The 14365-nt window shown below is 38.4% G+C and overlaps 1 protein-coding gene across 2 annotated transcripts in view; it reads right to left on the bottom strand.

Moving 5' to 3' along the window:
* chchd6a (coiled-coil-helix-coiled-coil-helix domain containing 6a) overlaps positions 1-14365 on the bottom strand; it is a 546344-nt gene that overhangs the window by 421497 nt on the left and 110482 nt on the right. For both annotated transcript variants that reach the window (XM_039771514.1, XM_039771516.1), the window contains one exon: positions 4201-4284. In XM_039771514.1, the coding sequence (XP_039627448.1) occupies positions 4201-4284 (84 nt within the window). The remainder of the gene's footprint in view (positions 1-4200; positions 4285-14365) is intronic.

The raw sequence follows: 14365 nt of genomic DNA on the forward strand, positions 1-14365 counted from the left end.
GGCTCTTAAGCTGTAGCTGCTATAAAACATTTTTAACAAACAGTATATTACAAATACAAACTGTTAAGAACACCCATACACCTGCTTATCCATGTAATTATCTAATGTTAGGTTTGAATACACAATGGTCGGTTGGAAAATCAAGAGTGCACCTTATGAAATGGATTTAGGAGTCATAGTGGACTCTAAGCTATCGACTTCCTGACAGTGTTCAGAAGCCATTAAGAAGGCTAACAGAATGTCAGGTTATATAGCACGAGGTGTGGAGTACAAGTCAAGTCCAAGGAGGTTCTGCTCAAACTTTATAACACACTGGTGAGGCCTCATCTGGAGTACTGTGTGCAGTTCTGGACATAGCAGCGCTAGAAAAGGTACAGAGAAGGGCGACTAAGCTGATTCCAGGGCTACAGGGGTTGAATTATGAGGAAAGAGCTGAGTCTTTACAGATTAAGCAAAAGAAGATTAAGAGGTGACATGACTGAAGTGTTTCACATTATGAAGGGAATTAGAACAGTGGATCGAGACTGTTATTTTAAAATGAGTTCATCAAGAACACGGGAACAAAGTTGGAAACTTGTTGAGGGTAAATTTCACAAAAACGTTAGGAAGTTTTTCTTTACACAAAGAATGATAGACACTTGGAATAAGCTACCAAGTAGTGTGGTGGACAGTAAGACCTTAGGGACTTTCAAAACTAGACTTGATGTTTTTTGGGAGAAATAAGTGGATAGGACTGGGCTGAATGGCCTGTTCTCGTCTAGAGTGTTCTAATGTTCTAATCAGCCAATCATGTGGCAGCTGCACAATGCATGAAATCATACAAATGCAGATCAGGATCTTCAGTTCATGAATGGGGAAGGTGATCTCAACAGAGACATGATTGTTGATGCCAGTTGGGCTGATTTGAGTGTTTCTGTAACTGCTGGTCTCCTGCGATTTTCACTCAAAAGTCTATAGTTTACTCAGAATGGCGCAAAAAACGAAAAACAAATAACAACTCTGTGGAGGGAGGAAATCATGTCGTTGATGGTAGAGGTCAGAGGAGAAAGGCCAGACTGGATCAAGCAGACAGAAAGGCAACGGTAACACCAACAGCCACTCGGTACAAAACCATCTCAGAATACACAACACGACAAACCTTAAGGCAGATGGGGTACAGCAGCAGAAGACCACGGCGGGTTCCTGTCACCCGAGAACAGCAAAACTGAGACTAGAGCTTTTGGCACAATATTTTGGAACTAAGCCATATACCAAACTCATTATTAAGATTTATCCTATCACCCACAAAATACAAATAAGCCCATACGTTTTTAGTTTAATTATGTGACTCAACTTTTTTTAAGTTTTTTTAATTGTTAAATGAAAACTGGGATTTTCTGAACAATTTATGAATTCATTTAGTAGAACATACTGTTAACGGTGGAGTTCATTTGAAAAAGGTTATTGTTTTTTTTTTTAAATAATGTCATTTAAGACAAGGTAAATAAACTACATCAATTAACTATTTTTTTACTGCTTTATAACTTAACTGGAGCTGTGAGTCAAGTGACTAAATTAAGTGACCATTCCGACAGTCCTTTCAAATATTATTATATATTCAGATAATCATAATAATAGTTATTATGATTATTATTAAATTCTCCCAGCTCTACTAAAGCTTACACTGAGCAGTTACTCTTGCAGTACACTTTACACTGTTTGGAATGATAAGACCTATTTGTTTTCTTCCGCCTTTCACTGTGTATAATGGGATTATGGTGGATGTTATAAATGGTTGTTTTATTAATCTGCTTCTGCATGATTGTTTGCATTGTGTGTATTTTAATGCTTCTTTGTACAGCTCTTTGGCAGAACCTTTATAATTATTGTTTTATTAACATCTGGCCACATTTCCTTTGCAAGACAGATACTAGGATAATTCAGAAATATTTGCTATCTCTTGCCTGCCCTACGTGTACCGTCAGCATCTTTCTGCTGTATTTGCGTGTGTGTGAAACTCTTCACCGGCGTCCCGTTTCTCAAGCGCGTTCCCGTAAAGCCTGCTGCTCAGACTTTGCTATGATTTTCAAGGGGTCTTTCTCGCCTCCAGTCCAGTTTTACACTTCCTGTCTTTGATGGTGACACTCTCTACTGCCTTGTACATCCTTTACTCTTCCCTGTGCATCTCCAACTTGCACTTCGTCTTTCAATCACATCACCAAAGCCAAACTGACCAATCACACCAAATCTAAAGATGATTAGTTGGATTGCTCAGAAGGACCGGGCACCCAGATCTTAGTGTTTTGTTATAAAGTAGATTATAAAAGAGAGAAATGCCCGTTTATTCAAATGGGCATATTGGACTAATGGTAAATCTATCAGTTTCAGTCACATTGTGCATTTAGGAAGCTCTGTTCAATGGACGTCGTTCTTTCTTTGTGAGTCTTGCTGCTTTTGTTTCTGGACATTGCAGCCCTCTTGTGAGTGCAGAATGACAATACACCCAGGCATGGACTCCAGGTGTTCTGCTGTTTTATATATATGGATGTTTGTTATACTCTTTTCTCATGTATTAATTATTCTTAAGAAAAATATGTCAGAATGGAAACAAAACCTTATACTATTATTCATTATATTGTGATTTTTTTATTTTTCTGTGTGTGGCTGTACTTTCATTATGGTAATAAACCTGTTCTTGGGTCCCAGAATGGTACTGATTTTCTTACATTTGAGTTCCCAGATTAAAAACTTTAAGAATCTCTGCTGTACATACATATTTTCTTTTCTTGTAATTAAAAACTGTGATTTAATTTAGTTAGTGATTGGAATTTCAGGAAAATTTATATTAACAAGTCCTAATAATCATTCTTTCTATAATTAGTACTTTGTCAATTTGTTAGCAAAATTTATTTTACATTAACATAACTGCAAAATGTAAATTGTGAGCCAGCAGTATAGCCAAAAACTGAAAAATATTGGTAGATCAAAATGTACAAGTACCAAAACCAAAGCAAAGAACGGGATCATTCCACCACCTCTGGGAGTCTTTTCTGCCCAGTGCTATCAGACAATTCAATGCTTGCACCCAATGTAGCTGTTAAGTTTATTTTTATTTATTTATTTACTTATAGATTGCTTGATTGGCTGTATTATTTGCCCTGTGAGTCTATATCATTGTTTTTTTATGTTTCTTTTGCTGTATGTATCTAAATTTCCCCATGGGATTAATAAACTTTATCTAATCTAATAATCTAAACTAATCTAAGTCATTAACCAAAAAATTGTTAGCAAAAGAACTTGAAAGAGCAATTTAAAAAGGGTTTTGAATCCTCAACTCAGATGAGAAAGTGAATTCCAAGTGGATCTTTTAACCTGTCGTGTTGTGCCACAACCTCTGGGTGCCGTTGCCCTAATGGCAGGAGCTTTGGCATAGCAGCAAGCGTGAAAACCAAGATGATAGACAAAATGGTAGAAAAAAATTTTTTAACCATCAATACAAATGAGAATCACCACAAATGGATGTCAGAATCAAACTCAATGACTCAAAAAAAACCCAAATGTATGTTAAAGGACCAGATTTAATACAGAAGAATCCAAAAAAGGAATCTGTCCTAATAGATCAAGTCTTAAAATGCAAAAGTTAAATATAAATCCATATAAAAACAGGTCACTTGGACTTGATATGGGATTTATACCCTGCCAGTATACTGACAATGACTTGCTTTTGTTTTCCCCCAAGTGCATTATCTGGACAAAAACCAAAAGAATAAGCAAAAGGTTATGAACCATTAAAACAGAAGATGAAGCAAATAAATAAAAAAAAAATACTTGGTGAGGACCAGGAACAATTTTTAGGCATGCCTATCAAATTGCTTTTTAAAATTTAATGTACAATTTTAGAATTACTGTTTTATGCATTTGTATGTAAAAAATAGACGCTGCTGAAAACTCAGATCTCAAGCAAAATTCTAATGGTGGGCATTTTTACAGAATAAAAGAAAACTGTGCCTGATAACTGGAATGAAATCTTGTATTAGACTTCTGAATTGCAGAAGGTATCTGCCGCACTTAAGCTAAAGCATGCACTGGCTTTTGAATTAGAGATTAGTAGCAGTTTAAAGTGAGGAATGGCGCCTATCCAGTAATAGCTTGCATCCAGACTAAGGATTATAACTCCATATGTATCTGAATACAGTAGATTTCAATTGAAAAATCCCATACCTTCCTCTCAAGGTGTGCCAGCTGTTCCTTATAAAAAGTATCCAACCGTTTCAGCTCAGCTTCTTTCTTTTCCAACTGTTTAGCCTGTAAAAAAATAATATAAAAGACTCGGTAAAGAGACCAAGAAGCAGAATTACAGTACATATTGTTGGAAAATCCATTTCAAACAAATGCTGCCAGATTTCCATCACGCTGTGAGCGAGACTTTGTAATAATTCAAAGCAAGGACATATACTGCTACCTGACAGATCTGCCTAAAAATACTTTTTAGTTGCTTCACCACTTAAGGAATCATTTTTCCTTGCAAATCAACATAAAGAAAACAGTGACATAAAATATTCACACAACAGACACACCAACAGATGTTTGAGTATAACATATTTTACTATGCAAATAAACTACAAGACTTGCCGTTCCAATATCAAATACTAGGAAATGTTTTTTTGTAATCAAAAGGATGAAAGCTAAACTCACATACTGCATCATATTATTCTACAATCTACTTAGAAATCTGATTAAATTAGGAAGACATCAGATGGCAGTTTCAGAACCAAAAAAATTACTCCGCCAACTCGTTACAAAATGCACAATGAGTAGAAATGAAGGAGCACAATCATTCTCAGAAACCACATTTATCTTGTATTAATAAATAATTCTCTTCCATGAATATTTATTTATATACTGCATAGTAAATACGATAACCTGTAAAACTGTGCCAAGGCAGATGAACCAGTAACTTTAGTGTGAATTAAAAGCACCAGGAACAATGGGATCTATACCTGCATCTTCATCTTAACTGGTCTGTTTTGGAACCTATTTTCAAAAACTACATCCACAATCTGGGACATTTCCCAAAAGTTCTTCATAACCTGTTATGTTATGCAGCAGTTCTAATTATCTTATATATAAATGTCTACACGATGAAGTGTGTCTGTCTGTCTGGCCCAGAAGTGAGAGGTGGAGTCAGGGTAAGGGCTTCACCGCCGAGAAAACAGAAAACTCGATTAGCCGCTGATACACAAGCAAAGCCAACACTTCAGTAAAATGAAACCTCAGAAGAAAGACAAAGTTGTTTTGCTGCTAACATCGGCAAAACCGTATCCCTTTTACTTTTCCTTCTGCCGCTATTGCACAAACGAGGCGAGCACATTGGCAAAATGAAACCAAAGACAAAGTCACTTAGCTGCTAACATCTGCAAAACGGCATCCCTTTTACTTTTTCCTCCCGCCGCTAATAACACAAGAGTAGCAAGCTCATCAGCAAAATGAAACCTCCGAAGAAAGAGAAAGTCGCTTAGCCACTAACATTGGCAAAGCCGTATCCCTTTTACTTTTCTTCCCGTCGCTAATGCACACGCGAGTCGAGCACATCGGTAAAACTAATCCTCCTAGGAAGAGAGATGCCCAGAGTAGTTCCTTTCAATTACCTGACATCTCTACATTTAATTTTTTTTCTGACGATTTCAATAGTTTCTATTGTTCTATTGTTTCAAACATTTTACTCAGTAAGTAGATGTAGCCCCTTTGGCAGCGATTGGCAGCATGGAGTCAGTCGTGTTGTGTACAACGTGACGAACTTCAATTTGGGGATTTTCTGCCATTCTTCTCTGCAGATCAAACTCGACTACTTTCAGGACTCTCCAGATATGTTCAATTGGATTCAAGGCCAGGCTCTGGGTGGGCCACTCAAAGACATTCGCAGAGCTGACCCTAAGCCACTCCTGTGTTGTCTTTGATTTCTTCTTAGGTTCATTATCTTGCTGGAAGTTAAACTTTGGGCCCAGTCTAAGGTTTCCATTAATATCTCTGTACTTTGCTTAATTCAGCTTTTCCCTCGATCCTGACTAGTCTACCAGTCCCTAACATTGAAAAACATTCCCACAGCATTATGCTCCCACCACCATGCTTCACGGGTGGAATTGTATTGCACAGGTGATGAGCGGTGCCTGGTTTCCTCCAGATGTGACAGTATTAAGGCCAGATGGTTCAATCTTTGTTTCATCAGGCAAGAGAATCTTGTTTCTCATAGTGTGAGAATCCTTTAGGTGTCTTTTTGTAAACTGTAAGAGGGCTTTAATATGTCATCTGGCTACTCTAATATAAAGCCCAGAATTTCTCCCAATCCACACAGGTTCTCTGGAGCTCATGGAGTTCTTGGTCTCCTTAATTATCAAGGCCCTTCTCCCACCATTCCTCAGTGTGGACAGACAGCCAGCTTGTGGAAGGGCTTATGGTTGTTCCAATTTTATTTCATTTAAGAATTATGGAGACCACTGTGTCCTGGGGAACCATTTTTGTAGCCTTCTCCTTAACTGCACCGTGATAAATCCTGTCTCTAAACTCTGTGGGCAGTTCCTTTGATCTCATGGCTTGGTTTTTCACCCTGATACACACTGTCAACTGTGGGACCTTCTATAGAGTGGTGTGAGTCATCCATCCATTCATTTTCCAACCCGTTGAATCCGAACACAGGGTCACGGGGGTCTGCTGGAGTCAATCCCAGCCAACACAGGGCACAAGGAAGGAACCAATCCTGGGCAGGGCGCCAACCCACTGCAGGACACACGGTGTGAGTCATTCCTAATCATTTTGAATCCATTGACTTGACCACATGTGGACTCCAAACAAGGCGTAGAAACAGCTCAATGAAGGGATGCACCTGAGCCAGATTTCAAGAGTCTGCATACTTGTTTCAATGTGATATTTCAGTTTTATGCAATTTTAAAATTTGCAAAATTTCTTAAAATCTTGTTTCCACTTTGTCTTTCTAGGGTATTGAGAGCAGTTTGATGAAGTAAAAAAAAAAAAGAATTTGACCAATTTTAGCATACAGCCGTAACATAATAAAAAGTGTAAAAAGTGAAAGGGTCTCAATACTTTCCAAAGACACTATGACATCACGTTACAAAACACTAAACCTGAAAACTAACATGTACTACAGCTATCAGCTAGAACTGCTCGAGCACAGAAGACAATTTCCTTTCTTTTCACCACCACAATCTAGTCAATCATCCCACACGTCTGATAATTAAGACTACTAAAGTCTTTATAACAACGTAAAGAGCAAATTAGGCAACCTAATTTAAATGACGTTTACTTTTCTGCTCCAGCACTACAAACTATTTCTAATATGCCTTTGTCAATTACACATAATGTCACTTGGTGGGCGGCCATGTCCTGCTCACTACAGGAATTCTCCTGTCGCAGAAACTTTCTCACAGATATTTTTATCCTGCGTATTTTGGAAATGTCATCCTGGGAGGAAAAGGATACACCATATACTTCTTACAGCGATTTTGAAGCACCTGTTAATCATATTACGTTCAATTATAAGTTAACCTTAATAACCTGGTGATGCAGTGAGTAATGCTGATGCCTCACAGCTCCAGGAAACTGGGTTCAAAAGCTGTCCCAATCAATTATACTCTCTTATAAACGTATACCCCTCCACTCTATGAACCACCTTTTTCCCACAAACAACTAATACAACAAGAAATGTGCAGTCAAGTTTGGTTGGGACCAAGAAGTTTCAGTTCTCAGGTTGCATTCATGTACTGTATAATAATATAAAGAAAGTGTTATGAGTTTTATGAACACAAACGCTATATTAAAAAAAAATGTGTATACTGTATGTGTACAATTTTTAAAAAAGAATAAAAATGACATTTATGAAAAAAAAACCAAATGTGATAAAACTGTAAGCCTTCATGACAGCTGAGCTACTGAAATATGAGATGAGACAGCAAGGCGTTACATTATTTGTCATATGTCTGGTCCTTGAGTCAAATAATATTAAAATTTACCAAGAAAACAGTTGACTCATATTTAAACTTTCAAGTCATGTAAAAGTCTCTGTAAAACTAAAAAAAACATAAGTTGACTAAACTTGCATGCAGGGTCCAAAAATGCACCACTCCTTTGTCACAGAGGCCAACTATCTAAATCCAAGTGGAATTAAATTAATAAACTTTGTATTCATTTATACATTCTAATTAATTAAAAACTACATTTCTCTGATTCATAAACTACTTTATATGCTTTTACTGCTTTACTTTTAGATGTGTCTCGTTTTTTTTCTTTTGGTTGGTACAAGCACAAATATCTAACAATGTGCCTTTTAATAAAGAGGGGGCGGCACGGTGGCGCAGTGGCAGCGCTGCTGCCTCGCAGTATGGAGACCCGGGTTCACTTCCCAGGTCCTCCCTGCGTGGAGTTTACATGTTCTCCCCGTGTCTACGTTGGTTTCCTCCCACAGTCCAAAGACATACAGGTTAGGTGCATTGGTGATTATAACTTGTCCCTAGTGTGTGCTTGGTGTGTGTGTGTGTGTGTGTGCCCTGTGGTGGGCTGGCACCCTGCCCAGGGTTTGTTTCCTGTCTTGTGCCCTGTGTTGGCTGGGATTGGCTCCAGCAGACCACCGTGACCCTGTGTTAGGATATAGTGGGTTGGATGATGGATGGATGGAAATTAATCTAAAGAGTTAATCTAAACTCTTGCAATACTGATTTTATTTGTTTCAATTAATTTGTTGGCTATGATTTGCCTTCTTTAGGATAGCTATGATAGATACGAGGTGTAAAAAGTATACGATTTAAAAGAGTTTACAGTGAAGTGATGAATTATAAGGAAGCTAAATAATATGTGAACATTAAGATGAACAGAAAGGTGCGTATAGCTGTTAGTAAAGTGCCACACGAGAGGCTAATGATCGAATTTAAATCAAATTAGAGGTTCCAGTCACAGTGGGTAGGTGGGTGCATGCTTGGCTTAAACATCAGAAACAAACGGTGATGGTTTTAGTGATGTTCAAAGTGGTATCTCTCAAGGGCCAGTGTTGCTTCTCCTTCTAATATGTGTAAATGCTATTGATTAAAACACATAGCAAGATGGTGCAGCGTGCAGATGATACTAAATTAGGTGGAATAGCAGACATCCCTATGTTAGCTGAAGCATTACAGATGGACACGGACAGACTCGTGGCAGATGAAGTTAAATGTAAACAGATGCAAAGTATTACAAGTGGGAAGTAAAAGTGTTAAGAGTTGAGAATACAACTGGTGATCTAATGCTTGAAAGAAGAGCGTGTGAGAAGGATCTGGGAGCCAAAGTGCAGACTGTCACTGTCTGAATGTAGGCAGTATACAGAAGTCATTAACGGAGCCAATAGAACGCTGTTATTTAATCATCTCAAATCAAATTTTATTTGTCACAAACCAATTATACACACAGTATAATATGTAGTGTAATGCTTAGCTGCTAAGCCCCAAGACTGTGCATTAATACAAGAAGCATATATAAAAGACAACAACAAAAAAAAACCTTAAATAATATCAATAATAAATCAACATGTATTACAGTATATGAGGGGGAGTCAAGCTAAAATTAGAAAATAAGATTTATTAGAAAATGGAATGTAAACCGATAATATCACTTCTCGATGAAGTTTCCTCCACCCTTCTCAATGCACTTGCGCCACCTGCCTGGCAGTGCCTGGATTCCAGCAGAATAGAAGGTTTTGTCTTGTCCTCACAACCACGCATGCACCCCAGTTATTGTCAAACACTACATGCCGAGGGGTACGACAGTCATTAGTGGAAGTTACTGTGACTTGCTGAAGACCAATGTGAAGCCTGCTATTTGATCCAAATGGTGGAGACTGCTATCTCAAGGAGTCCTTTTGCTGCAAGACAACACCCACCCACGCACTGCTAAGAATGCCAAGGCTTGTCTGGAGAAACTGAAGTTTGACGTTTTGCTCCTTATTGTCCAGATTTGGCACCATGTGATTTCCACCTTTTTGGACCACTAAAAACCCATCTGGGTGATCGTCAATTCAAGACAGATGACAACGTGAAGAAAGCGGTGCACGAGTGGTTGCAAAGACAAGACAAAACCTTTTATTCTGCTGGAATCCGGGCACTTCAGGGCAGGTGACGCAAGTGCATCGAGAAGGGTGGAGACTACATTGAGAAATGACATGATCAGTTTTGTTAAGGTCCGTTCCATTTTCTAATAAATCCAATTTTCTAACTTTAGCTTGACTCTCCCTTATAATAATATATTAACAAAAGGATATCATGTAGCTCTGGTGTCTGTCATTTAGGATGGGCTGGAAAAAAGCTTCTCCTCTGTATATCTGAACTGGTTTCAAGCAGTGGTATTATTTCCTTGACAGCAGCACAGAGAAGAGGCCATTGTTGGGATAGCTGGCATCTCTGATAACTTTCTTTGCCCTGGTTTGCCATCAATAAATATGTATGTCCCAGGTATTAGAGAATGTACACTAAGCAATGGGTTCAGTTAACTTCACCACTCTCTGCAGAGCCTTGTGGTCCTGCTGTGTAGCGCTTCTAAAACAGGGCAGTAATACTTCCTGTCAGGATACTCTCCATGATGGATATGTGGAAGGTATTTAGCATTATTTAGTCTCTAAGCATCATAGAGGAACATGTCATCCTTTCATCATCAGTCATGGTCAGGAATCTTGGCGTAACTCTGGACAAATCATTTCATTCATTGAACATATATCTTCAACAACCCAGTCCTGTCATTTCTTTCTTCATAATTTTCAGAGGATTCAACCCTTCCTCACTAATTATGCCACACACCTCCTTGTTCAGGCAATGGTTCTCTCTTGGCTGGACTATTGTAGCTCTTTCCTGGTAGGACCTCATTCAGCTTTAATCATATCTCTCCAGATGATCCAACATGCAGCTACTCAACTGGTATTCTCTGTTCCTGGCTTCAAACCTACTGCTCCTCTTCTTTGGTCTCTCAATTGTCTTCCTGTTGCTGCAAGGATCCAGTTTTAAATTCTTGTCTTGACCTACTGCTCCTTAGTATCTCCAATGCCCGCATCATTACTAGAACCCCCTCTATTCACCATTTCACTCCCGTTTTGCAGCAGCTTCACTGGTTTCCAGTTAAGTCAGTCAGTCATTTTCCAACCCGATATATCCTAACACAGGGATCTGCTGGAGCCTATCCCAGCCAATATAGGGTGCAAGGCAGGAACAAATCCCGGGCAGGGCATCAGCCCACCGCAGGACACACACGCACACACACCCACGCACTAAGCACACACTAGGGACAATTTAGGATCGCTAATGCACCAAACCAGCATGTCTTTAGACTGTGGGAGGAAACCGGAGCACACGGAGGAAACCCACGTAGACACGGGGAGAACATGCAAACTCCATGCAAGGAGAACCCAAGTCTTCTTACTGCAAAGCAGCAGTGCTACCACTGTGCCACCATGCTGTCCCCTCCAGTTAAATTCCGCATTCAATTCAAAATTATTCTGTTAATTTTTAACTCTATCCCCAACTTTGCCCCTCCATATCTGTCTGACCTCCTCCATGTTGCCATTCCCTTCCGCACCCTTAGATCCTCTTCCTCCATCCACTTGACTGTCCCCTTCGTCCATCTTACCACTCTGGAACTCACTACCACCTGAGCTTAGAAATATTGAATCATTTTCACTTTTCAAATCTAAACTCAATACTCATTTAAGACTGCTTTTTCTCTTTGATTACAACTGCTCTGTCTGATTTTAATTTTTTGTATTTCAGTTTTGTTTATAATGTGTGTTTTATCTATTGTTCGGTGTCCTTGAGTGTTTAGAAAGGTGCCTACAAATAAATAAAATGTATTATTATTACCATCATCATCATCATCCTCATCCTTTGTCTCTCTGTATGTCCCCTCAAGAAGTCTCTGATCTGCCTCTGTACGTCTACTGTCCGTCCCTCCTCTTGCCAGACTTGCCAAGTTGGGACTATGATTCTCTCTTCTTGTTCCAAAGCTGTGAAATGATCTCTCCTTATCTACTTTAATGGCACTCAATTTACTTGTGTTTTGGTGTGCTTTTTTTTAATCAAATTTTTTGGAACTGCTTAGTTTCTCTCCTACACGGTTGCTGCTACTAAAATGACAAAGAGTTTATGATACTGATTTTTGTAGTATTCTAGCTTCAGGTATAATTATGTAGTTGTTCTAATTCCCTAGTACTTGATTTTTATCTCTGTTGCTTTTGATGTTGCTACCTTCATTCTTTCATGTATTTAACTTAATCTGTACGTTCATTTGGATAAAGGCATTAGTTGAATAAAAAATCTTGGAGGGCAGCCAAAAATCCCTGAGGTGTTTGAGGTGGTAAAGACATTGTTGTGCTTTCTTTACCAAGGTGTCAATATGCCTGGACTAAGCCTCTGTGATGTAGACACTGAGGTATCAGAAACAGCCCAACCTCTCCATCTTAATACTGACAGTGTGGTAAGTAGCTCTGCTGTTTTCTCCCAAAGTCTACAATCAACTCTTTGTCTTGCTGACATTCAAAAGAAGACTTTCCAGATCAGGCTGAGTGACTATCAGCATTATAGAACTTTAGAACATTACGAAGGGAATCAGTAAAATGAACCCCATCTGTTACTTTAAGATGTATTCTTCAACAAGAACAATAAATACTTTCTAAATTTACTTCAGTTAACTTACCTTTACTGTTTTCTACTGGTGCCCTTGTGTTCTGATCGAAGAACTCAGTTGACAGTAGCAGTTCACATTTCTCCTGCTAAGTTCTTTTATAATTTTACCACTCCTATCATGTCACCTATTAATCTCCATTGGCAAAAACATTATGTTCACGTTTTTCAAGATCTACTCTTACCTCCTATCCACAGCCCAGAAATGAGTGTGGTTGTCCAAAACCACATAACATTGCACACGAGTACTCACAAATGCATTGTACTGCTAATGAATAACAGCGTTCTCCTTTGTATGCTGTACGACATTCTCTTAGTTTACATAATTACGTCTGTACACCACCTGGTTGAAGGGAATATTGAGTTCTCAATGAGTTCTCCATATAAAATGTTCTTTCAAGCTTCGATCTCTTGATTGTGTGATCATATACAATATTCATACTTCCTTATGTGTAAAACATGTATTTCTATCAAGCCTTCACTGTAATACATCTGTCCAAGTTTGAATACTGTCCAGGTCCACTTGCAATGATTTTACTGACCACGAATTATCTGTCAATCCATATACTTTAGTGAGATCAGCCAACTTAAAAAGCCAGTTAAATTTTTATCAAGAACATTATTATAAATTAAAATGAATAGTGGCCCAGCTGTGATCCTTCAGGGACCCTCATCTAATTTGGAACAAAAAAAAATCACACCATGATTAAAGAAAGTAAGAAATTTCTACCATAAAGCAGAGGGGTTGAGACCTCCCAGTTAGCTGAGCTTTAGGTATTTGAATTTTATAACAGGATTTTTACTGAAGAATGGTTGCTAATAAGATCAAAAGTGATAAGGATACAGAATTATTTCTAACAGAGAGACATTAAAAAAATGTGTATATATATACACACAGTGGCGGCCTTAGGGGTTGTGCGGGGCCTAGAGCTGACCAACCCCATGCGGGGCTGGTTACGTCAAATGCTGTTACCGGTATGTGTGGACTGTATAAACCTGCACGTAAATGTAATAAATAAACATACACCGGATTTTCTCATTACGGTATTCAACTAAATTTTTGCAAGATAACACACGGACTTTATTAAAATATAACTGGAGAATATAACTCGACAAATCTGCTCGAAACAGGACATGCTGACCTCAAAAGTGGGGCCCCCTTATGTGTGGGACCTGGGGCGGTCACCCCACATGCCACACCCAAATGCCAGTGTATATATAGTTTGTTTTACCTCAAACTATACTGCTACTAGAAAAATATTAAACAACACAAGACATAGCAGTAATTCTGAGTAACTATTTCACAGGCATCTAGTGAATGTTGCACAATTTAATCTACCTCTATTAAAAGTATAAAAGATTATTTCTTGTACTGAAGAGACTGTGTTTATCTACATTGTGACCTTTTGCTACAGATCTTTGCATGACATACGCACCATTTCTTTTTCTACTTGGCATTTGTAAGTTACAGTTTTATGTATTTGATAAAGATACCATAATTAACCGAGATAAAAAACATGGCTCATCAGGTTCTCCCTCGGAGACAAAATCATGAGCTGCTGGATCAAACTGAGCTTGTAAACGAATCTTTACAGATATTTTTTGCTTTCCTCCTACCACAGTCTATAAATGAATACTACTTATTATGCATGGTTTGTCTTCTTTGTTTCTATGTGATGAACTCT

The sequence above is a fragment of the Polypterus senegalus genome, chromosome 12 (assembly GCF_016835505.1).
Source record: "Polypterus senegalus isolate Bchr_013 chromosome 12, ASM1683550v1, whole genome shotgun sequence".
NCBI lineage: Eukaryota > Metazoa > Chordata > Cladistia > Polypteriformes > Polypteridae > Polypterus > Polypterus senegalus.